Source organism: Diachasma alloeum, unplaced genomic scaffold (genome assembly GCF_001412515.2).
Source record: "Diachasma alloeum isolate Michigan unplaced genomic scaffold, Dall2.0 Dall_scaffold_00776, whole genome shotgun sequence".
Classification (NCBI taxonomy): domain Eukaryota; kingdom Metazoa; phylum Arthropoda; class Insecta; order Hymenoptera; family Braconidae; genus Diachasma; species Diachasma alloeum.
In genome coordinates this window covers 158,346-185,131 of record NW_021680906.1, presented here as the reverse complement: position 1 = coordinate 185,131, position 26,786 = coordinate 158,346, and the positions used below count along the sequence as shown (strand labels likewise).

At 38.0% G+C, this 26,786-nt stretch overlaps 1 protein-coding gene and 1 long non-coding RNA gene across 2 annotated transcripts in view; both read left to right on the top strand.

Annotated features, from left to right (window-relative positions):
- LOC107044647 (ras-related protein Rap-2a-like) overlaps positions 1-26,786 on the top strand; it is a gene marked incomplete at its 5' end in the record, with an annotated part of 161,314 nt that overhangs the window by 42,558 nt on the left and 91,970 nt on the right. Inside the window, one exon of the mRNA XM_015266595.1 lies at positions 22,569-22,774. Coding sequence (XP_015122081.1) covers positions 22,569-22,774 — 206 coding nt within the window. The remainder of the gene's footprint in view (positions 1-22,568; positions 22,775-26,786) is intronic.
- LOC114841550 lies at positions 9,769-11,285 on the top strand. The gene is made up of 2 exons (XR_003783152.1): positions 9,769-9,958; positions 10,287-11,285. It is a non-coding gene; the product is annotated as an uncharacterized LOC114841550 (long non-coding RNA).

The following is a 26,786-nucleotide window of genomic DNA, read 5'->3' as shown; positions in this document are numbered from 1 at the left end:
CAGAATCAACGTTCACTCGGCGGAAAAATTCGATTTTGCCGAAAGTCGACTTGCCCCCTGAAAAAATACAAGGTCTGACACTTTGGCCCCAGGTGAAAAAAAAATTTGTTTTTTCACTTTTTCTAAATACAATTGAAAGTTTTGGATAGCCCGTCGCTTGAGTCATCTGGAAAAACCAAAAATCTGACCCTTTGGCTCTGGGTGAAAAAAACAATTTTTCAGTTTTCACTTTTTCCACATACTTTTGAGAATTTTGAATAGCCCGTCGCTTAAATCATTGGAATCAACATTCAATCGGCGAAAAAATTCGATTTTGCCGAAAGTCGACTTTCCCCCGAAAAAATCTCAGGTCTGACACTTTGGCCCCAGGTGAAGAATAGTATATTATGTCATCAGGCGATAATAGTATATTATGTCGCCAGGCGATCATAGTATATTATGCCACCAGGCGATAAAAGTATTATCTGGCGAATGTGGATGAATGTGACGTTATAACCCGAGCCGAAGGCGAGGGTTATTATCACATTCGTCAGAAAATACTTTTATGTCATTAGGCCCGAAAAAACCGCGATTTTAACCTCGCTTCGCTCGGTTAGATAGCGGTTTTCGGACCCAACGACATAAAATATCGTATGCCACACGGCAATAAAAGCATTATCTGGCGAACGCGGCATTATAATCCGAGCCGAAGGCGAGGGTTATAATCATATTCATCAGAAAATACTTTTATGTCGTTAGGCCCGAAAAAACCACGATTTTCGCGATTTTCAGCTCGCCTTCGGCTCGGGTTATAACGTCCCATTCGTCAGAAAATACTTTTACTCCCCAGGGGCACAATATACTATTATCACACCTGCATGTTTGATCATACATTATATAGTGAGCTTCCGGGGGCTAAATTCTAGTGCAAACTCACTTGGAAGTTTCTTATTATGATCGTTTGCGCACATGCCTGCACATAACAACACGCTTATATAGATATGGATTAGAAAGATTTCATCTTGTCTATCCCATCAAAAGTAGTGTACACTAGCGCCATTAATATTCGAACTAGCCACGGATTATCTCGGTCCTGCCAAAATCTATAACCAAGAAAACAATAAAGTGCAACGTAAACATCAGTCTCTGTATTTTTTCTCAATATTATTCGCGAAAGAAGTGAACAATTAGTTCGAACGAAGAAGACATTGAAGAGGAGGATGATTACGATGAAACAATCGATACAAATGCCGAGATTCTCAAAGCACAAAGTATTATAGATAGCCGGCTACCAGAAAAATCCTGTGCTGTGTATCGCTCAACCTACAAGGAGTTTATTGACTGGGTAAACAACCGAGGAGTTTCTCAAATTAATGAAAGTGTGTTGCTGGTGTACTTCGACGGGTTGTCGACCAAGTATAAACCTAGTACTCTATGGAATCGATGGTCTATCATCAAAAAATGCTTGAACATTAAAGAAAATATTGACATCGACCATTTCCTGCGACTGAAAGCTTTTTTGACCAAAAGAAGTAAAAGATTCATTTCTGTGAAAGCTGATACTTTCACCGGGGATCAGGCCATACAATTCCTGGATACAGCTCCAAACGATCAATTTCTACTCACAAAGGTAAAATTAAATTGTGACTAAAAAATTAAGTTGTGCCGAGAAAATTTTAACTAGAAAATTAGATTGTGACTAGAATATTAGATTGTGACTAGAAGATTGAATTATGACTAGGAAATTTATTATGGAACTATTGTTTTTCTCAGGTTTCTCTCATTTTCGGCATTTTTGGGGCGTTAAGAACGTGCGAGTTCCCTCTTATTTTGACGAGGCACATTCAGGATGTGTAGTAGATATCCATGAAATAAAGAAACCAGGAGAAATAAGGTATCCTGTAATTGGAGGCCCATTCTATCACATTGTCAAACAGTACATGAACTTGAGACCAATCGATCCTGGAACGAATAGATTTTTCCTGTAATACTCGAAGGGAAAATGTACCCGGCAGCCAGTGGGGAAAAACACATTCTCAAAAATGCCCAAACTAATCGCAACAATTCTGAAAATAGAGAAACTCCAGAGGTATTCAGGTCACGCATTCAGAAGAACTTCGGCAACATTGCTAGCTGATTCAGGCGCTAGTGAGACAATGATAATGAAGCATGGGGGATGGAAATCGGCTTCCATAGCTCGAGGGTATGTGGGAGAGTCAATGCATCGCAGAACCGACGTTTTCCACCGCATCGCGAATGAATGCGTTCCCAGCACTTCAAGAACTGCAAACTCAACCGACCAGATACCCCAGAAGAGAGTATTGACTGACAGTAACGGTAACACTCCACCTGATGATAACAATAATAATGCACTCGTAGTGTCCAAGATACCAAAATTGATAGAAGACATTCACTGGGATGAACCATTCGAGCTGGAATCAAAAGACAACCAGGAGAATGTGAATATCACATTCAATCCATTCCCAGTATCTACGAACAAAAACAACAATCCATCAACATCGACGAACTTCACTCAGCAAACTGAGAACCACTGCCCACAAGTACCAATTATTACTAAAGAAGCAAAAGATCAATAATGGATCTTCACAAAACGGCACATGACAATACCAACTCTGAAAAAGTGATTGAAAATATCACAGGTCGCTTCGTCACTATTAGCAATTGCACTATACAAAACATAACAATTAATAATATTCACACGCAAAATGTAAATAATGCATCATAAATCAAACTCATAAACTCCTCTGAACGATGTATATATTCTACTTTTCATAATAAATTAATAAAAAAAAATTCTCAGAACGATTTGTGTTTTTGATATACCACAGCATTTGAATTTCAATGATTATCTCTTATTATCTAGATGTTTCTACTACAGACTATCTGACAGTCATCTAAACACTCTTGGCCCATATTCCATCTAAGAATTCTCGATGTTTTGTTTATTCACATAATTTCATTCACTTCTATTCGCTCAATAATCGTGCAGAAATACGTGACAGGTGTGACAAAAAATAGTATATGCCACGCGGGAGGTTGCGATGACATTTTAACTCGGGGTTATGTTGCCCGAGCCGAAGGCAAGGAAATTTTCCAGGCGCTTCATCAGGGAAAACTCCCTTGGAGCATAATATACTATTCTATGTTTCAACCTTTCACATTCTTCGGTAATCCTTTATGTTGGAAGATTTTTTTTTAGTTCATAAAATTCCCTGTAAATAAGGTTTTATGGGAAATTTGTCTCAAACTCTTCGTTTGAGATATATCGGAATAATTATCGTATAATCTGCAAATTTAGTCTCTAATTCCTCGGAATAGTATTCTACTTCTCGATTTGACTATTAAATACAGATTATACGGTGAATATCTTAAAGTAAAAGGTTTAGACAAATTTTTCAGGCAATCTATTTGGTAGAGAATTTCATGAATAAAACGAAAGGTTTATTGATATTTTTTCCTCGAACAATTAATTCATAAGATAAGAATCAAGATTTGACCGGATATTTGTAATTATTACCTTCATGAACCCCAATAGAATTTCTCCTCAGAACATTTTTCAGTAACCCCATCAGGATTCTTTCAGAATCCATCCAGGAACTTTTTCACCACCAGAATTTTTTCAGGACATTTCCAATCACTTCTTCAAATAGAACAGAACATGTTCTAAGAATTTTTCACATGAAATTTTCTAACAGTCCTACCAATATTTTTTTTAGGTCATTTTCCGAAAGCTCCACCAGGTTTTTTTCCAGATCTTCTTCTAGGAACCCCACCAAGATTTTCTCCAGATCTTTTTTCAAGGGCCTCACCAGGATTTTTCCAAAAAAAATTTCCAGGCGCTTCGTCAGGGAAATGTCCCCAAGAAATGTCCCAGGAGCCCAACCAGGATTTTTCTCAAGACCTTTTTCACAAGCTCCACCAGAATTTTTCACAGGAGCCCTACTAGGATTTCCTCCGGGACATTTTTTTAAAGGAAATTTGAGGAAATCACTCTTGAAAGATTCGGAAGACTGTACCAACTCCAAAATCAATCCTAAATGATTGATAGCAAATTCTTCGATGATTGTTTCAATAAAATCGCTCTATTGAAGGCCTGCCCCTGCCCGCAAGAATGATTTCAAGAAATTCTAAGTGACTACCCGTGTAGAAAAATTTCTGTCTTTAGAAGGTCTTCTAGAAATCTTGGGAAGAATCTTCGAAAGATTATGTAGAAGATCTGCTTGGTGACCCAAAAAGATTCTTCAGAAGACAAAATTTTAAGGATCAAAATTTTCAAAGTCCAAAATTTAGGGCTTAGTAATTTGAGCGTCAAAAAAGTAAGGATCAAAGGAGTAAGGATCGAAAATTAAAATTGTCTTTGGAAGATTTTGTCTTCTGAAGAATCTTTTTGGGTCACCAAGCAGATCTTCTACATAATCTTTCGAAGATTCTTCCCAAGATTTCTAGAAGACCTTCTAAAGACAGAAATTTTTCTACACGGGCACCCTACCCTACCAAATTACTGATGATTGAAAATCCAGTGAAAATGTTACGTGAGTCAAGTTCCCAAAGAGTGTACCGACAATTTCAACCAAAAATTTATTAAAATTAAGACTGATTCGTACGTGTCTACTACATAATACTTAGATGCGCTTTTTTCAATTATCCGAATTCTCGGAAATATAAAAACAAGCCGAGAATTTGTTAGAAAATCGTAAAATTTTCTAGATTTGTAGAAGTCTAACAGATGGTGCTGGTCATTATGAGTCATCTCCGTGAATCATCTCCAACATGGAAGTAAAGACGTGTCCACTTCAAATATAAGGTAGTTTGGCACTGTGGATTAATCATTGCATCCATCACGTAGGGCAGGTATAGATTTTTATCTCTTCGAAAGGCAAGTGAAAAATTTTTGTTTTCATGTTGTGGAAGTCAAATATGGACGATTGTGGTTTTTGTAAAAGTAAAAAAAAATTATTTTCTCTCGTATACCCTTTCGGATTTTCACGATTTGCTCCCTTCCCACCCCCCAACTCCCTGTACCACATTCGCCGAAGGACGAGGGAAAACCTCACTTGACGGAAAAACCTACCCAGGCTCCCCAGCCGGGTATCGAATCCGGGTCCCTCACGTGCCAATCCCATACTCTAACCACACAGCCACGGCCGTCGGTTTATAAAAGTAAATTACATGAGATTTAAATGTCGTAATCTAACATTTGAATATTTAAGGTACTTCCGCAGTATCTATTGATGTAAAAAATTTCGCAATATGCTAGAGAACCCAAATTTAGATCATATGTTATTGGATACGTTGAAAGACGATTGCCAAAATTTTAAAGATTTTGACGACCCATTTTTGAGATATGCATTGTCAAAAATTGAAATTATCGTTTCTTTTCATTTTCGACAACGCATATCTCAAAAACGGGGTGGTCAAGATCCTTGAAATTTTGGTGATCGTCTTTCAACGTATCCAATAAAATATTACCCAAATTTGGGCTCTCTAGTATATTGCGAAATTTTTCACATCAATAGATACTGCGGAAGTATCCCAAGATGTTGGCTGCCATAGGGTCAAAAGTCTCACTCGTAAATGCCACGTCACTCCGCATATTTCTATTTCTGTATAAAGTACAGAAATTTTTGTCTCTACTTGTTGGATTCTAATAAGAAGTCATAGGTTTCTTGAAGTTCCAACCTCGACCCTATCGCCATGAGGAGATCATTAATGTCACCACCTTTTTTTAGAAAATAGATTTTCAAAAAGATGATAGAGATCACACTGAGCTTTATGAGGAGTACTGTCATCCGGCGACTCACATGTAATGAGAAACAGTGCGGATCGGAGGCCGCCTCGGCTGGCCAAGATCTTGAGCACAGGTGTAAACTCTCAGGAGTCTCAAATATAGCACATTTTAATTCTCATGGACCTCACAGATATGGCTGAATCGTTCATTCGCTCGCAAGCGAATCGTATGCGACCCATAGTGCGCTTATGAATCACATACAACTCGGTTGTAAACGAACGAACGATCCAGCCTCAAGAGTTGGAAAATTTTCGAAGTGGGTCAATTTCAAAGTGGTAAAATTTTGAAGTGAGTCAATTTTGAAATTGTAAAATCTTGGAGTTGTAAAATCTTGAAATTGTAAAATGTTGAAATTGTAAAATCTCGGAGTTGATTTAGGAGCTGTGAAATTTTGAAGTGGATCAATCTTGGAATGGGTCAATTTTTAAGATGAAAAATTTCAAAGCAGGCAAAATTTCGGAGCATGAAAAATTTGGGGGTTGGTCAATTTTGAAGTGGGTCAACTTAAAAAATTAGAGTTTTGATGTAGGTCAAATTTGAATTTGAACCATTTTCAAGTGGGTCAGCTTTAAAGTTGAGTCATTCTGAAGTGGGTCAGTTTTGAAGTCAATCGACGTTCAAGTTGAATCATTCTGAAGTTGGTCAGTTCTGAAATCAGTAAAATTTTGGAGTGAATCAACTTCAAAATTGAAGAATTTCGAAGTGGGTCAACTTTAAAGTTGGAAAATTTTGAAGTCAACTTTGAATTGGAAAAAAATTAGAGTCACCGTTGAAGCTGAAAAATTCCAAAGTGGGTCAACCTTGAAGTTGAACATTTTTCATGTTAAAATTTTTCAAAGTGAGTCAACTTTGAAGTTTAAAATTTTACATGTTGAATATTTTTGAAATGAATCAACTTTGAAGTTGTAGAATTTTGGAATGGGTCAACATTATAGTTGTAGAATTTTTGAGTGGGTTAGCTTTGAAGGTGAAAAGTTGACATTGAAGTGGAAAGTTCAACATTGAAGTTGGTCAACATTGAAGTAAAAGCATTTCGAAATTGACGAATTTGGAAGTGGGCCAATTTTCAAGCTGAGGAAATTTCGAAGTGGATCAATTTTGAAGTTGGGAGAATTTCGCAGTGGGTCAACTTTGAAATAGAAAATTCTTCAAGTGACCAACTTGGAAGTTGAAAAATTTCAAAGTGGGTCAACTTTGGAGTTGAAAAATTTTCAAGTTGAACATTTTTGGAGTTAGCCAATTTTGAAGTTGGAAATTTTTTGAAATTGGGACACTGAAGTTGGGACATGTTTAAATAAGAGCGTCTGGAAGCTGGAGAGCTTCAATGTGAAGAAGTTTCGTAGTTGGGGAGTTTTGGAGTTGGAGAATTACGAAAGTGGGAAATTTAATATAATCGCCAGGATATGGACATGGATGAGGATCAATAATAAAGGAGCAAGAGGGGGACACGAGGTTCAAAGGTAGGGGATAAAATGTTTCCCAATCCATTGCCACAATGATTCAATCTGCGAATGCTCTCCACGCAAGAAGGATTCCACCCCCTTCATGTTCGACTCGTTGCCTTCCTGAACATCTCCCTACATCGACTTGTCAACTTTTGACAGGAAAAAATTCGCTAAAAAATCTTCCGCAGACAAAAAAAGTTGTCTTCCGAAGATTTTCCAACATTGTCTCTTGAAGATTTCATGGAAAGAAAATTGTCTTCCGAAGATCCTCCAACATTGTCTCTGCAGAGACTCTCAATCTTCCATGGAAGATTTTCGGGAAAAGAAGTTGTCTTCCGAAGATCTTCCAACATTTTCTCCGGAAGATTTCATAGAAAAAAAAGTCGTCTCCTGAGGATCTTCCAACAATCTCTCTGGAAGATTCTGTCTCCCGAAGAATCTTTTTGGGTCACCAAAAAGATCTTCGAGATAATCTTCCGAAGATTCTTGCAAAGATATTCGGAAGATTTTCCAAACACGAAAATTTTGCTACCCGGGGCGCGCGTTTCAATTAAACAAATAATCGTCAATCTTCTTTCCTCAATCATTCATAAATAAAATAGTTGAAAATTTGAATATTGGAATTGTTTATACTTCAATAATCGAAAAATTGAAGAGTGATGTTAACTAACTGTCGGCTGCAATATTTAACGGTAATCAAATTTTATGGATTTGGCTATGGCTGATCATGAGTATATTACATATCGATACACTGGATGTGAAGAAAAAATCCGCGGTTGCCTGTATCTTTGATACAGCCGTAATTTTATGTGGATACATCCATGAACTTCTCTTTCCTTCACTGAACAATTAAACATCATAGTTTTTCATTGTATATATTTATATAGGTCTATGAGAACGAGTAACTATTTCGCATCGCCTCGTCATGATGAGACGGTTTTTATAATCACGATACGATTGAATTGTTATATACAACTAAAATCCTCAAAGAAACGTTCAATATATTTATTTCACAAAGAAATCGTCACATACAAATACGGCCCTTGCGAATCTTAACACGGATCCACAAATTTTATTTACTTCGTGCAATAATAGCCAACTGTAGGTATATTGCTGACCAGCGCTAAGGATCTGTCAACATTATAATTTATTTCTTAAAAAAACTGGAGAATTTCTCGAATTCCGATAGACACCCCATCGCCCCATTCTGACTCCAAAAAACATTTTATTAAAGATCTCAGAGAATCACTGTCAACCGTTTCCATTCATCATCTTCATTCACAATTAATTTTGTTCATCAATAAGTGATGTTATTCCAATACTATTCTCACAGTTTCCTACGAAGATTAATGGGAGCTTCGCTTATGAAATACTTTAATTACTTTAATCTTTGCGTATTCGCACCTCAAATAGTTCTTGCATTCTTGCACCAAATTCATAATTACCATGGAACATCTGTGATACGATGCGAATGTCACTTTTTGAAACTTGAATAATTTCAAATTCATTCTACCGTGAAATTTCTCTCTCCAAACGTGTTTACAATTCTCTGCGAATACCGAACCTCAGTATCCCCTCGCAAAAACAACCAAGTTGAGTGAGATTGAGAAGTATTACCACTGAATGCATCCAGGCGAGGATTCGGATGAATTTCAGGATTCAACTCGAAATGGAGTCGAGAGGAATTTATGGAAAACTTTGGTAATCGGCTTTTCCCGGGCAGTTGCTAACAACAATAAATCACTCTTGACCTCATATTGCATTACCATCACTACTAAATAGAGGATACTAGGACAGAGGATACTAGGTCCTGCTGATAACCATCATTTGCCATTAATCATTTTCTGAGCAAGAGAAAGTGATAAGGAATTGCTGATAAACTTCTCGCGCCCAAAGGCGTTTGCAGTTAGGGTTTCCTTGTTAATTGGTAACACAAGAGTATTACTGAAATTGGGTACAGAATTGAATTAAATTCCTCATGCCCAAATTACTGTTTTCTAACCGCTCTAGCTTATCGATCTCGTAAAATAGATTTTAATTAAAATCATGGTATCCACTCGTTGGAGTGAGTTTCAATTGAAAAATAGAAGTACGAGTAGAATAACACCTCTGGAATGGAGGAGAGTTGACTCCTGGAATCTCTTCCATTTGTTTTATATCAAATTTTTAATTAAAATTCCTGAACTCTTTGTTATTCCGTTCTTCCTCCATTCAGTCCGATGGGTTTCAAAACATATATGAAATTGGATGGATTTTAATAAATAGAATTGAAATCACTATAATGTATAGAAGCTAAGGCCATTGTAAATTGCTGGCGTGAAATAAGATGAAGTCAAATGTAATAGTAACCGCATACAAACGTGGTTTTGTTAAGTTCATTATTCGATTAAAAAAAAATTGATTCTTCACTTTTAAGTGGCAGGAGACAATTACCGTGGGGGCACCAGTGATCGGACGGTACCGTTCTGTCAGAAATCGAGCGCTCTTATGGCAGAATTTTGCATTTTTCAAATAGCCTTCATCATCGGTGGCCATTTTGGAAAATCTGTAAATACAGCTTGATAGTTTCGGCACAAAACGCGATATTTATTAATTTCTCACGAATTACCGGGAATTTAAAAAAATTCAAGTTGATAGTCTGGTGACTGATACAGTGCATGAGTGGTGGGTAGTATGTGCGAACGCTAGGATTGCTGGATGATTCATAAGGATTTAACCTGAAAATGTAAGTAGAAAAATGATTTTGAGCAATTTGTTTGTGTAAAGGGATCAATTGAGAATATGTAGAAATGAAAAACAACGAAAAAATAAATTATTATTGCTAGAGAAATCATGTTTCCGAAATCTACGTGTCCGAAATGCTGGCTACTGCAGTGAACAGACGTGTATTTCTCCTTCTCCTAACCTCAACCGATTCGTCTTGTCAAAAGGCCTCTCCTGTCATAAAAATATTCAGTTCATCATTTTTTTTTCATTATTCATCATGAGAGTATTGATAAAAATGTAGAATAAAAATGAGAACAACAAAATCACTCAGTTTTCTTGTCTTTCAGGTCCACACCTACGAACGCTTCAAAAGACATAAAGTCAAGATCTCAATATTCAGACGAGATTTTGAAAAAAGCTCTGGAGGCTGTTCAGGCTGGCAGAACGTTGAGCTCAGTGAGCAAAGAGTTCTGTATTCCCAAATCAACTCTACATGATAAAATAATTGGCAAAACAACACCTGAAGTCATCAAATCAGTTCCTGGGTGTGTCCTGGGAAAATTGTATCAGAAAAAGCTTGTGCAATGGATCTTATACATGGCCGATGCTGAATTCCCTATCACCAAGGAGCAACTATTTAATTCTGTCCAAAAAGTAGTGAAATCTTTGGGCAAAAAGAGTGCTTTTATTAATGGTCGCCCTAGTAAACATTGGTACAAGTTTTTCAAACGACGTAACCCTGAAATACGTGAGTGTCGGAGAACATTATGTGCACTAGAGCTGACATCACTGAAGAAATAATGCGCCAGTAGTTTGATCATACGAGGAAATATTTAACTTCGAAAAATCTACTGGATATTGATGGCTCCAGGCTTTTTAATTACAATGAGTCAGGATTTAATTTGTGTCCAAAGGGTAAAAAGTGCTAATGAAACGAGGAGATCATTATGCATATAATAAGGTGAAGAATCATGAGGAGGAGTGCCTCACGATCTTGTTTTGTGGGAATGCTGTTGGCCAGTGCGTATCATAGATGATTATGTACAGGTACCTTAGGATACCTGCTGTTGTCGCATCTCTCCCACCTAAAGAATACACCATTGGTCGTTCAGACACAGGGTGGATGACCCCGACCTCATTTCTCGAAAGAGAACTGATAGATGATAAAAGTGTTGCGTCAAGATATCAACAGCCCTCCAGCCAAAATTGCTTCTAGAGGAGGATAAGATGGAATCGCAATTATTTCTTATTTGTACCTGATTATTGGTTAATAGTCATTTTTTATTTTTAAACAGTTTATCGTTGATGGGAAAATAATAAAATTATCTTAAATATGTTATGCATAAGCAATTTCTCTCATTTTTCCCGGCCAATTCCTTTTTATCCATATTGTCCGATAACTGCAAGCCTGATTTCTGAGAAATGGGGTGGGTCAATTTTGGGCGTTCGATCACCACCTACTAAGAACTCTGTTGTCTTTTCTTGAATATTTATCTGATTCCCGGGTATTTTCATCAAAATCCATTATTTTCCTGTTAGGAAAACTTCAGGGATCACATTAGAGCCCTCAGACGTATTATTGATAAGTAGAACGCGAATAAACCGTTCTTGACATGAACATTTTCCTTAACCGCGCAATAACTGGAGCCCCCACGGTATGACCTACAAAATTCGATTCCTGAGGAAAAATCCGTCTGAAAAATGGGATTTTTAATTTTTTTTTTCTCGAAAAACGAAAAAGTTTTTTTCCTGGGGAAACCCGGTCTTAAAAATTAATTCTCATTCGTGAGATAAGTTGTACCAAAACAAGAATCTAACCTCTCGACTAAAAATCATTCTGCTATAGCATTTCATATGAACAAAAAAAAAAAAAAAAGAAATACTAACAACAAAAGGCCATAATCGTGATGGAGTTGGATTTAACATAAGTTGTAATATTAAGAGTTGAGAAAAAATGTAAAACGCATGTCTGAGCAAGTTGACCTGTCTCATCTGAATCTCTGAATGATATCCGCGCGAGTAGTACTGCCTCCCTAGTGACTTATAAAACGAGGAAATAATCACTGAAACCCAGTGGGATAGGAGAATTTGTTTTCATCGATCCACTTCCATCATTTTATGTCCGTATCGCTCCTTTTCCCTGAAACTTCCGGGAAACACACAAATCCCGTGTTGGGACAAGTGGATTCCCATTTGTATTCACACGAAGAGGAGAAAAAGAAGAGATGTGAATGATAAAGGAGAGTGGTGGTTTCTGAAATCCCCCGAGGCAATGGCATCAGTGATCATGTTTATTTTTCAGTAAACAATACACTGAGAGAAAAACGATGAATGAAACGAAGTTCTCAAACACGTCTTGCTTGGGCCAGCAAAATCGTTAGTTGAAAATTACCAAAAAAATAATTGTTTGGTTAGAACTTGAAAGTCTCAAACATGCATAATTGCTCTGCTTTCAACAACAACGTAATATTTGGCTCAAGAGGCGAATCATTCATACAGGACGGTGCCTTCACAGGATAAACGTATCTTTTATAGAGGGCAGTTTATCAAGAAATATTTTGTCCCTAAGTTACCGGATTGCTGTCATATCATTATTCTGATTTCACTTAAAAATTCATTTTTGGTCTGTGATTCTTGAATAGCCGAAACGACAACCTACTGTCCCTCGTGTCAGATAAAACGAGCATTTGCTGGGAGCAAAATATGTATGGGAGCATCGAATAACGAAGAAGTAGTGCTAGAATTAGTATATTGTGTCATAAGGACGGTAAGCGGAGATTTGTGAGGAGTGCTGCAAACTCACATGACTCACAAACCGACGCTATCGTCTGAATGACACATACTATTTTTCGTCATAAAGGTCCGAGAAGGAGGCGGAGGGGAAGAAGCCGGGCGGGAAGAAGGGGTCGCAGCCCCCTGGTGGGGGGGTTGGGGCGGAACCCCCCCCCCCACTAAACAAAAACCAAATGACAAAAGAAAAAAAAATCAAATGAACATTTTCAAATTGCTTTCAATAAAAAATTGAAGTAATAATACATAAATTTCCTAATGAATACTCCGAAAAAAATGGGCGGAAAGAAAGTTACATGAAATTTCAAGATTTTGCGGATAAAGAGTAATACTTGATGGTTTCGATTTTTTCATGGATTTTTCAGAGGAACTCACTTTTTTCCAGGAAATATTTTTTCTATTTTTCAGGAAAAATCACTCGTGCTTCGCACTCGTGATTGTTTAACCTGAAAAACTTGACTCCTTCGTTTGTTTGCAACGAACCTATCGGGAATTGCTCGGTAATTTTGAAGCTCTCGTGGTATTACTTGCGGAAATGTACGAGATATTTTTATGGGATTCCATATCTCTATGATGTTTCAGATCATTTGGGACGCTATGATTAATTTAAATAATATTGGTTTACATGGACTGAAAAATTAGACCCTTTTTCCGGAAAATTCGTTTCAGTTAAACAAAAGAGATGCCAAGGCAAACGCATATCTTGTAGAGATTGTAGCAAAATATGCAAAATTTAGAAAGAATAATAAATCTTATAGCTCCATATGGTTCCACTACATCCTTGCGCATAGGCGAATTAAGGATATCCAAGTATCTTTTACAGTTTGATACAGATCACACTATAGTGATTCAACCATTTTCAATCGTTAAATTTGTCAATTAAATCGCGTGAGAAAAACATTATCATTTAAAGTAGTGAAAAAACAAAAATTATCATGAGAATTACTCTAATAGTAGAGTTCTCAGATTGAATAAGAGATAGTTTGGGAAAAGTAAGTGGTTGTGGGGAAAATCAGGTGAGCGGTATTGGCTGCTGAGCGATACTGGCATCGCCTCCCCTATATTTCATGCTTACGAAATCGTAAATTACGATCTTAATAGAAACGTAGTTTACGATGATAACACGCTTTATGATCCGCGGACAAAATTTCCGCGACAAAGTTTCCAAATGAATAGAAAACTGAAGACAATTTTTCCAGGGACAATTGTATTGTTGACATCTATTCTGCCGATAATTCATCCCTGGTACATTATATCCATCGAGAAATTATCCGATATTTCATATCTTTACAATTTTGAATGGTAAACAGTAATTAGCGAGGGCTCCCGATGACCCCCCTTTCTTTTCGTTTTAAGAACATTGTATCTTCTTACAATTCTAATGACAAATTGAATTACTTGAAACGTCTTGTGGCTATTTTGAGGCTGTAAATGTTGTGACGATGTTTTTAATGTTACCAAGAACATTGTATCTTCTTACGATTCTAAAGACAAATTAAATTATTTGAAACGTGACGCGGCCATCTTGAAATAGAAGCCGTTGTGATGATTTTTTTGGTGTATTCTCCGTGTGGTTAAGACTGAAGCGAAGGGAATGTGAATTTTGTTTAGAATTGTGATACTAATCATTTGTTAGTATGCGAAGATTTGAATGAAATGAACGATTTTAATGTATATTTATTGATTTATGGAAGTTGGTTGTTTGTATAAATCCAAGGGAATTTGTTTTCTGAAGAAGAGGAGACACTGTAATTGCATGTAAAATCTGTTGTTTATTTGTTTCTGATTTGAAGTTGGAAATTAAATGTATTTATGAATTGTGAATTTTTTTTTCTTTTTGGCTTTTAATATTGATTTAGAAGAGAATGAAATTTGTTGAAAACAACCGAATAATTTGGCGGTGGATATTTTGTATGTCGGGAATATTGAACGTGGGGGAAATTGTTGGTGGAAAAATTGTCGACGGATATATTGTCGTCGGTTATTTTGTCGCGGAAATTTTGTCCGCAGATCAAAAGTCATGGAATCGTTTACGATTTACTTATGCATAATTTACCGAAAAAATATTGTATTTGATGCATGAAATAACTTCTTTTTTCTCGTCCTTAGCAAAAAAAACATGGTAAATTACGGATACAAAACCGTAAATTGCGTTTATGTCATCGTAATTTACAGTGACTTCGAGCGTAATTTACTCTCCAACTTGAATCGGAAAATGCTTTTCATAAAGCGTCAAAGACGACTTCTTAATGATAATTTATGTTTACGTTATTCTGTGTGTAGGTACCAGGCTGAAATTAAGCTTAAAGGGGTTGGATTCTTCGAAAAATTCTAAGAGCTCTGAAATTCAAGAGCCCTGATTACATAGATCAACAGAGTCAGGGGCAACCATTATCACTTGAAAGCCTCCCTAAAACGAATACACATAATTGACAATCCTAGTTGTAGTCGTGAATACAAAAGTCAAGACAATGACTACATTCTGAGGCACTTTTCCACTCTGAACATTGAAAGGTCAACACTCATTAAAGAATTGAAATAATCCCAGGTAAGAATTATCCAGGCTGACGATGAGAACAGTCTTTTTTTAGCCCTGTATTGGCAGGGCTCAATGGCTCAGGCCTCAGACAAGCCTGTTCTCATCGTTCAATCCAGGCTCAAATGAGGGTGATCAATGAGGCCTTTGGCGAGTCTCAGTTCAGGCTCATTTCAGGCTTTGGGTATTGAGGCTGAGTACGTCCAGGCTCATCTAGGACTCAACCAGTCCCCGGGAGAAAATTTAACCGTTGATTTATATCCTAAATTTTTGAACTAATGACCACCATTTAATGAAAGTAAAAAAAGTATCATCACGTTCACAAATATAACTTGTCGTAACATCTACCAAGCTGAGGCCCAAATCAGGCCTGCAACAGTCCTTTGTGCACGCAGTTGCATAATTATCATTATTATTATCTTCGACTGATCAATCAATAGATTTACGACTAGTTCATTCATCGGGCTCATCATTCATTCTGTTTACAATATTTAAACGAATGGATAAACAGAGAAACACTACTTTGTACATTTATATCCGGAAAAAAATCTTCTAATTGTAAGAAGTTTCCGGTAGCCTAGTGGACAGCGCGCCTGACTGAAGATCTGAAGGACCTAGGATCGAATCCCCGAGCATGCAGAATTTTTAAAATGTATAATTTCATTGTATTTCAATTTCAGGTACGCGATAACGATTCCGGACGAATAATTAGTGGAAAACAATGATGATAACTTTTTTTTTTGTATCCATTGATAATTAATTAACAATTAGAATTAACGAATTACCGCTCATCAACTATGGGGAACAATTCTACTGCAGACTATTTTGTAGGGTTCCAAAAATTGATAAATGGTTTGTAAACAATCAGTAATGATGCAAATAAATGCGTATAAACAATAATGTCTATTATTTAAATGAAGCGCAATTGAGCCTTTGAAATGTCGTAATTCAAGGCTTGGATCAGGACTTGTCATCAAGCCTTGTTAAAGCCTTAGAGATTGAGCCTGAATTCGGGTTATCATTTTCAGGGCTGAATGAGGGCTCATCCAAGCCCCAGCCCTGATTGAGCATTTTCGAGCCTTGTTTCAAGGCTCGATGAGCCTGGTTTCCATCGTCAATTCCTACCTGGGATGTAAAGGTCCACTTACTAACGCAATGACCCTCTTATTGAAAACAACCCAGCCAAAAATCCTCAAAATACTAGAGAAATGCATCATAAATATGGGACTAAATATGTAAAAACGACGATTATAAGCAATGTAAATATTTCCATTAAGTCAATAGAACATTACTAATAGTGTAAATAAATCTTTTAGAATTGCGCACTTCAAACTATTAATAAAGAAATAAGCAGGGTTGCGAGCTTATTTGACAGAAGCAATGTAACTGTTACTTTATGCGTTATAAGTCTCTTTTCTTTGTCTCTCTACCAATTCCATGTGCGTCTGAATGGATCTGTACCGATAGTTCTCGGATAAATGTTCCCCTGAAAATCGTTCTCGGACAATGGTTCCTCGAAAAAATATTTCCTATATTTTCGTTTTTCACGCTGATTTCCATTTTCATCAAATATTATCTTTCTATATTATAAAGATCCCAATCGACTTCTGGTGATAAAAATTTGGTACTCGAAATTAAGGCTCTAAATTACGGGTCACAAGTGTTAAAATAAAGGTTGTAAGGATCAGTATAAAGGTCATGAGGGTTGGAATAAAGAAGGGTCTGAGTAAGGGATACAAGGGTCATACGGGTCAGATTGAGAATCACGAGAGTAAGGAGGTTCAAATTTCACGGGAATAAGGAGGGTCAAATTAAAGATCCAAATAAGGGTCACATGGGTCGGATTAAGAATTACAAAGGTCAGATTAAGGGTCATAGAGGTCAGAAACTAAAGGCCACAAGGGTCAAAATGAGGGCCACTATGTCTCTCTGTATTACTATGAAAATCCAAATTCACTTCTGGTGACAAAAATTTGGTACTCGAAATTAAGACTCCAAAATTAAGGGTCATAAGTGAAGAATCAAAATAAGAGTCACGAGAGGTATAATGAGAGTCTGACTGAGGATCATATGAGGGTTGGCGAGCGGAGCGGACAGAGGGCATCGCCCCTTAGTATGATATAAAATAGAATAGAATATAATTTTTTATTTTATGACTTTTTAAGTCATTCAAGGGGCTAATTCTTAAGGTGTGTGAAGGCGGATTCATGTGTGAATACGCCTCCGTGCACGGATCACTTGTAGGATTACCATGTGCAATTCGTAAACGAAGCCTTATTCGCACCCAAATCCGTTTTCACACAAGGCCAGAATAAGCCCTCAGAGGCAAAAATAATCAATAAAACCACGATGTGTGACGTTTTAGAAAACAAGATTTTCGGATGAATCGCTCTATATCAGGATGTATTGAATCGATCGACACAAAATTGTATACACAAGTGTGACTCAATAATACTAATTGGTATCCAGAATTTCAGACGTTTATTCCAAGTTTTACGCGTATTATGGAATGCCACATTAACTCCCACTTGAAAAAACTAGAAAAACGTGGATATCTGGAAAACTTTGTATGAAAGTGTATTCACATATTTTGATTGAGATTGTTAGGGGACGATGAGAAGAGTAGTTTGAAAAAAAAGTAATAATCGGACCAGTAGTTTGGGAGATATTGAACAAAACAGTTTTTCACAAAAAGTTGAAAATTTTTTAAACCACTTGTCCGATTTCGCCTACCCACAATCCCGTCTTGTAAAATCATAAGAGCTAGTCTCACCAAATTTCAACATCCTACCTAAATTTTTTCGAGAGTTATTGTGCACAGAATAATTATGTCATAAAAACGAAAAATACCGGTTAAGATATAATAAATTCGGTACCGATACCGAAAAAAGATTTTTGAGAAATTACTAGATCTCGGAAAAAATTGACCGATTGAGCTGAAATTGCCCAGAAGTGTTCCGAAATAATATCGATTATGAGATGAAATTTTAGATTTTCAGCTTCAACCTACTTAGTCCTTTTTCTGCGAAAATTTATAAAAATTTTCCGAAATATTCGCATAAACATCCCGACATACCAACACACATTTTTTAAAAAGATCATATTTTCACACTTCATGACATTCTACACTTTTGAAAAATACATAGAAATAAAAAAGGAAGCCAAGTCAGGAATTTTGAATAAATGGTGATAGTGCACAATCAGATTTCTGTAAGAAAAATAGTTCTCAATGGAATAAGTATTCTAAAAAAATTCTCTATGAAATAAAAGATCAGTAGGAGCAGGACCAACGTCCTTAGCGCGGATCAAAGGATGGAGGATTAGATTGATACAGACAGTGAGTTGAAAAACTCCGCGCCAAGAACGTGAATGCGCGTAAGAATGTGAATATCAACCCGTTGCTATGCGCGTAACTTTTTTACTGTTAATCCAAAAAATACCATAGTTGCACCGTTGAAAAGCTCATAGGCGATTTAGTTAATGTAACTAACGACACTTTCCCGATTTGTTGTCCCGTTTTCATTATACCGAATGTAAATTATTTAGAGGTAGTCGAGGAAGTTCTGTCGTATATACTATACACTGTATAGATACGCGGTGCGCTCGGCCTGAGGTTTTGCTCAGTCGGCCAAAACTTTTCTTGGCCGATACGCTACCGCGCGTCTCGATCAGTTCCAGGCAAAATTGGAAGATTGTCAGAATCAACGATTACAAAGTTTCTATTCAGAAGCAAAAAAACTAGTGTAATGACTTTGTTGTAAAGATTATATCATCATACATAGATTTTTTTTCAATCATTCGGAAAATAAATAATATACAGGGTGACAATTAGAAAGTTGCCTAAACTAATCGTTTATAACGTTGAAATGAGTGCCAGGAAAAAAAAAAGAAATCACATATGAATTGAGTAAAGATGTCATTTTTATGTGGAATTAGTTTCAGTTGAATCAGACACATCTAATAGATACTTATTGAGATTTGAAAAAAATTGACAAATTGAGCCAGGAGATAACTATTAATGGTAAATATTTTCGGAGTGATCTCCAATCAAGCCGTTTTCGGAAACTATGAGAAACTTGTTCAATCTGAGGAAAAATTCGAGATCAAATCATCTTTGCTTTCGAGTTTTTCCGCATAAACATTATCTTTCAGGAAACCCCATAAGAAGAAGTCACACGGGTTCAAATCGAGTGAATAAGGGGGCCATTCCATACCTCCATCCGCAAACTTGGGGTATCCTAATCCGATGACGCGATCACAATACACTTCATAAATAGCTTCAAATACGTTCTTAGTTCTATGCGGTGTAGCACCATCTTGCATAAAATAATAGTTCTTAACCAATCCTCTTCTTTTAGCCAAAGGGAAAAATTTAGTTTGTAGCATTTCTCGATAACTATTGCCTGTGATGGTCCCTTCTGTAAATTCTAAGTGTATTGTTTTGATTGAAATAGCTGCCCAAAGCCGACTAGAATTTATGTACGGCATGCCGGATCTAGCCTCCACCGAATTCAGCGCGAGTCTCGCTTTTCGTTAGGCATGCCGAATAGGGTATACCTCATGTGGTTCTCATAAGGCCCAGATAAGGCATACTCCACTTGGCCAGCGAACCCAACTTAGACAAATCGGAAGAATATTCTTCTCTTCATAGACCCCCCCCCCTTCAATTTGTTTTAGGGTCAGTCGGCCATTAGGATTCCACATTCCTCCTATGTAACCAAGATAATTGCCTTACTTTTTTTTGCTAATCCACCCTCAGTATCCGTCTATACTCATCATTATATTCTTCATTGACCTCACTTGATCCTCGAGATTCTATTTTTCAACCCTTCAGCTTGACCCTTATCATCGTTTGACTCTCGAATAGGGTGATCTCATCACTTGTGTTCCATCTTAGGACTAGTGGACACTGATAAAATCCTAGCCGATTGCCGAATGTCTACCACACGTCTGCCGAAAGTAGCAGGGAGAGGGGGGGGGTGGTAAATTTATAATTGGTAATATCATATCAAACTATTTAAATGTTGAAAAACATGATGAAAATATGTATGTGCAGGCGACCGTGTCTATATAAAATAGACAGTACGAATTTCAAAATGCACGAATAGCGCGGTAGGCTAGTTGGCTAAGGCATAGGATTAGTAATCTGTAGGTCCCGGGTTCGAAACCAGTCATGGGTAGAATATTTTAGGTTAAAAAAAATCCGTTTCTCAGCGATAAATTCGTTAGGGAGTCAAGAGTGATAAATAACAGATGATAAATTTTGATAGCATATAATTTTCTTTTTTTTACATTATTAAGAATGATCGTGGATAGTCGAATCATCCATGTGTACATATGGTACCAGTGTCATTTAAAAATTTTCGGAACAATTTTGAGAGTAGCGATTGAATGAGCAATAATTGATGCTAAATTACCAATAAGATTGATAATAATTTTAATTGGCCCCCACGACTCGGCTTGGATACGGCAACCATGATCCGGCCCCAACGTGAAACTCGCGTAACGCGCCTCATCTGGGCCGGACTCGGTTGACCACACTAGCACCGAATATCAGGCTCGGCCTGCCGCATCAGGGCCGAAGGGTTTGCCGAGTCAAATTTCTAGTCGGGAACAGTCACTTTAACAGGGTGTAAAGACTTTGCCTCAAATGAGTGGGGATTTTCGCGACCCCAAAAATGGTAATTTTGTTTATTTACATGTCCATTTAAATAAAAGTGAGCTTCGTCTGTGAAGATTATGTGATTGATATCGATCTCATCATTTTCAAATTTCTGTGTCATAATTTTACAAAACTCAATTATTTTGTTTTTGGAATCTTCTGTGAGCAAATGATGGATCGTAATTTTGTAAGGGTGTAACATGAGGAAATACTTCAATATTACTCTCAGTGTCTCTCGGTTCAGTTTCAAAGTTGCCGCTGCTTTTCGTATCGAATCCGTTGAATTATTCTTGAAATGTTCTTCGATCTTGGCAATCGTATCTTCTGTTGTAACTGAGTGTGATGGACCAGGAAGATCATGACGACGGTCCTCAAGATTATAATACTTGATGAAATTATCAATTACTCTGGAAGAGAAAGTAATAAATACTTGAAAGTTTTAGTCAAAAGTGAGGTTATACGATGATGTCAGATAAATTTTTTTTATTCTCCCCTTCTGAGGGTGTTTTTTTTTTTTTACGGCCTCGGAGTCCCTTTTTCGGGTCCCATTCGGCACTCTATCCAACCCTATGCATGCGGCTGTGGATTCTACACTGTACCGCATTCGCACTTCTATAGAACATAGAAGTAGCATGGGGAAACCACAGAAAACCCATGCCGGTACAGGCGGTTCCTCTATTAGCAACCTCCCGCTCGCCGGAGCCTTCCGTTGAAAAATTCGGTTCCACGGGGAATCGAACTCACAACCTTTCGCACACTAGACTTGCATCTAATCCACTCGGCCACCGACGTCGGTTCTCTCTGAGGGTGTTTTGACTGGCTACTTTTTTACTTCCAAATTTGGTACGAAAGCCTCTATATGCTTCAGTATAGTTTGTACCTCTATTATAAAAGCACTCGATAAGATATACTTTTTCTTCATTTGTAAGGTTACTCATTTTGAAGTACACGTAGTGCTTCTTGTCGTGTCTCAATAGAAACTGACAACACTCTAGTATATATCTAATGGACCTAACCTTCCGGGTCTCAGTAAGAAGGGAAGACACGTGGGTATACTTTAGATAACTTCCCATTTGTCACCCTGTATAAAATTGAAATGAAGTCTAAGCCTAAGCCATCGGTCACAAACTCAACTCAATTTTATTTTTTCTCTCGTATACCCCTTCGGGTCTTTACGATTTTGTTCCCTTACACCCCCCCCCCTCGCAACTCTTGTACCGCATTCGCTGAAGGACAAGGGAAACCCTCACTTGAGGGAGAAACCTGCCCAGGTATAGTCGTCTTCTACGAGACTCCCGCTCAACAAATGAAACCGTGAGATTTAGAGTGTCACAAATTTGCCCACTCCCCTCCCAGCCGCGAATCGAACCCGGGTCCCTCGCATGCTAAAATCGCACGCTCTAACCGCACAACCACTGCCGTCGCTCATAAATTCAACTATTTTTTTTATGTGACACCCAATTATATTTTTTGGAATTGAATTGAGAATATTTTCTTTTAATCGAGTAAATAGGCATCTATTTTTGCTCGTGAGATACTTTCAAATTAAAATGGCCACTAGCAACTGAAATTTCAAATTCCTACTTTAACCTTCATTCATCTCATGCAGAAAGCTGACCAATGAATTTTCATTTGCTGCAGGAATAGTAATGTATCTGGAGAGAGATCACCATTTGACGGATCCTGCTGCAGCGGTCAGGGAGTTGCTGCCGACAGCACTGAGAGTGAAGCGGACGACGTACCCAAATATAGGGTTGTTCTACTTGGTGATTCTGGCGTGGGAAAAACTGCACTTGTATCGCAATTTATGACCAGCGAGTATATGAATACATATGATGCTAGTCTTGGTAAGCTTTAATACTCCAACGATTCATTTTGCATGCACTAATTATTCTAATTTACAGGTTGAAAGAGAGGGTTTTCGTTTGCTTATAACTTGACCCATTCCACCTCGAGAAAAAAACTTCAGCTCTCATCATCCTGTGAAAGCGTTGGTTTTACCGGTTTTCATTCTTTCTCCCTCTCGGCTTTGAGGTGGATTTTCTTTCATACAGGCGCTCACCTTTTTCCAAGTGGAGTTTGTGCACTTCGTTATGAGATGGCGTAACTTGTACTTGAAACAACTTGCTAGAGGGTAGTCAACGAGTTTCGTTAGTGTGTTCATATGAGAATATTATGACGAAAGGTATTTCCACCAGTGGAATCTACCAAGTTATGAAACCTGGAATTATTGAACATATTCTGGGTTCATGGGGTATGTAGAGGGGCTATAATTCACGGTTTCATTGCAAGATTATATATAATTTCGGTAGAGTTCAGCTTACACTATTCAACGACTTCAAGTGACATTGAATTATCGGATAAGTTACAACAGAATATCGATATTTTTTCACGAATTTGAGGTCCAGCATCCAGAGATGAATAATATATAATATGTGAGATGAGAATAATATAAGCGACCACATCGAAAATTAGAAGAATGAGTACAAAGAACTATTCTTATTAACTTGAAAAAAAAGGACTTAAAATTACAAATTTCTATTTGTAATTTCAACAAATATGGATGATATCAAATGAGTGTTTTATCATAATTTCTTATCTGCTTAAGATTTAATGATAGGAAGTATATGAGTGATCAAACTAAAAACATCAAAAAATGGACTAATGAAAAAAATTGATTGACTCATTAACTCATTAATGAATGAGTCGGAAATCAAAATACGAATCCCATGTTGTATACGCGATACGTATGTTCTGGCATACGACGGCATCCTGGGCATCCAATTTCGATGGCTCGTGGAGTACATGCCTCACATGTGGAAATATGTCCACATGGAATGAGAACCATATTTTTCACTGCTGCTATGCAGATGATGCAGTATGAGATCACGCGGTTTCCATTCTCTCCGACCGAAACAGGATCGCCCGCCTCTTGATTACCCTGATCAGGCAAGAGGGCCGGTAACTCATTTTTTAGAATCTGTTCAAAATTAACAGGTGGCCATTCTTCGTCGAAGTCAAAATTAACAGGCCGGAATTCTCTCTGGAAGTCAAAATTAATAGGCGTGAATTCTCACAATCAGTCGAAGTCGACCTCTCTACGACCATTCTCTATGACCGGTTCCTCCGCATGTTCATCTCTGGCAAGAACGACATGGTCTTGTCCGATGTCGTCATTTTGCTCAACCACTTGCCTTCCCTCTTACTCACACCCTCTGCCCCTCGCACGCCTATCCGTGCCTTGATCACCTCTTGCAGCTGTGACGTCTCTTACTGTCACACTACCTCTCGCAGATCTTGCAGCCACACCACCCCTCGCAGCTCGTCCAGTCGCACCATCCCTCGTAGCTCGCGCAGCCACACCCCCCCTCGTAGCCGCACCACCTTTCACAACCACACCACCTCTCGCCACCTTCGCGGGCGCTGGGGCTCTCACCCCTCCGGGCAATAGATAGACCGGGCAATAGGTACGATCGTAATTTTGCAGGCAGCCTTCACATGTTGAATAATGTGCACACCACAGCATCAACAGGTTGGCCTCTTACTCGATGCAGCAAGGTCCGGTTGGAGGGACTGGAAGCACCTCGGGCGCTGCAACTGGAGGCACTTCAGGCACTGCAACTGGATGCATCTCGGCCACTGCAACTATATCCTCTTCATCTAGAGCTAGTGGTAGAGGCATCACTTCAATCTCCATGTCTCAGCAACGTCTACGAGAGGATTCGGGAGCGGGGCGGGAGCGCGTTCAGGGCTGCGGGCGGTATTTCGTACTATACCGCATCTCCCAGCACGAGCAGGCTGGTCGGGGTTGCGGTCAAGCTTCCTCCGCGAACTCTTCTCAATGGCTCTGCTGTTGCAGTGGCTTGGTCATGAAAGAGATTTTCTCTCGGACGACGGGGACATCTGGCAGGTGCTCTTCCTGGATTATTATTTGCATTTTGCCTACCGCGTGGTGTCCCTCGTCGCTGGACTGCCCTCTCAATGACTCCTTCTTCCCCATCAAGCTGAGGGATCTGCTCAGCATCTGCTAGATCTCTCTCTTGGTTGACGGAAATTACCGGAGGATTGTGCTGGTCTAGTTTAGCAATCATTTAAATATTCTGCGATCGACGTTGATCCTCTCCTTCAATTTAAATTTTAACGATTACCTTCATTTTTTCCGAAGAATTTTTTAATGATCGTTTAAAATTTTTTCGACGTTTGATATTGATTCGTGTTTATCGACTGTTCAGTTGGATACCCGGGAGATCGAATGACTAATGAATAAATGTCTGAACATAGATGAAATCAGGGAATTTTCTGTTTGAAAATACATCAGGCTTTAGCACGAAATAACTACACGGTACAACAAAATAAGGTCAAGTTTTTTTTACCAAAGATGAAATTTACACCACTTATTGATTTTTGCACGCTAAATCCGACGGTTTTTGAAAAATTCCTCTAGCACGTCAGGTTTTAGAAAAAAAAAATGTTAAAGTTGTGAAATTTGTCAAAAAGGAAATTTTTCAAAAAATTATAATTCAATGAATTTTCGACAGAATTGAATGGAAAAAAATAGCAGAGTATAATTGAAAAATTATTTCATCCGTTAGAATAAACCTCTTCCAATTCCACGGCGTGATTTCACTGCAAAAAATCCTAAAATTCATAAATTGGGTTGAATTAACTGTTGATTACGTGAACTCTCGGAAGTTGGCTTCGTATATATTTCTAACCCCCTGGAATTGATTCAATAAGCACGTGGTTATTTTTGCAAAGACACGGTTATGGAAATAAACTGTGAGGAGGTTTTTAATGAATTTCTCAGTTGGGATTGATATTGGTCGCCAGTTGAAAGGAAAATCGTCATTCTGGAATTATCATTGGGAGGTTGAAACGTTGAATATGAGGTATTTTCTCTCTATCATCCAGCGTAAAATTGGCTTACATTCACTATTTCATGTGATTTTTTATTCGGAGGATCCCCAAAGACCCCAGGATGACAGTTCCATGTCCTTCATCGTTTTTGCGGCTTCTGGACTGTTTCATTGGTCATGCAAATTTACTTTCCAACTTGACTCCCGTCCTGACACAGAATTTTCATCGGCTGGAATTATTCTTGAATTTTTTTTTATCGTGTGTGTGTGTCACTAGCTTTATTTCCTATTGTCAAATTAATTTTCTGCACAAAAAATTACAGTAAATCAAGTTTCTGAAATAAATTTTCTCGTCTCGTTTCTTTCGCGTCTCGCGGCATCACTACAATAGAAAGAGGGCTGGAAAAATTCCTCAGTTGACAAGTTGTGTATTTTGATAACTTTATCCCAGAGAATTGATGCCAGATAGTGAAGGAACATAAAAATTCATAAAAATCAAGCGGGAGAGATGAGTGGAGCGAGTGGAGAGACGACTAGAGTGATGGTAGGAGGTAAGCGAAAGGGGCAAATGGAGAAATTACAAACCTTGATTACAAGATTTCAAGACCCTAGCCATCGACTGACTTGTCTTTTGCGTTTGAATCTGCACGTCTCTCCATCTGACCCTTCTAGGAATTCACTTTTCTCACCCGTTTGACCTTTGTAATCTCAACCCTTCCGCTTGACCCTTGTCGTCATTCCACATTCGTTCCATCCAATTTAACAGAAGAATTTCGGGGAGAAACCCATGAGCAACTTCAGGATTGAACTGTCTTCTCTAACAGTTCGCAATTTCCTTAGAAATGTCGCGAAAATGTAAAAAGTCACCCGATTCATTCTGTTACGTTCGCGCACAATTCATCCCTACATCACAGAGGAGAAATATCACCCCTGCTGTAAAGGAAGCCTATGAGATCGTGTTCAGCCGATCCATCTGTAACCAGGACAAACCCTGGACTCCATC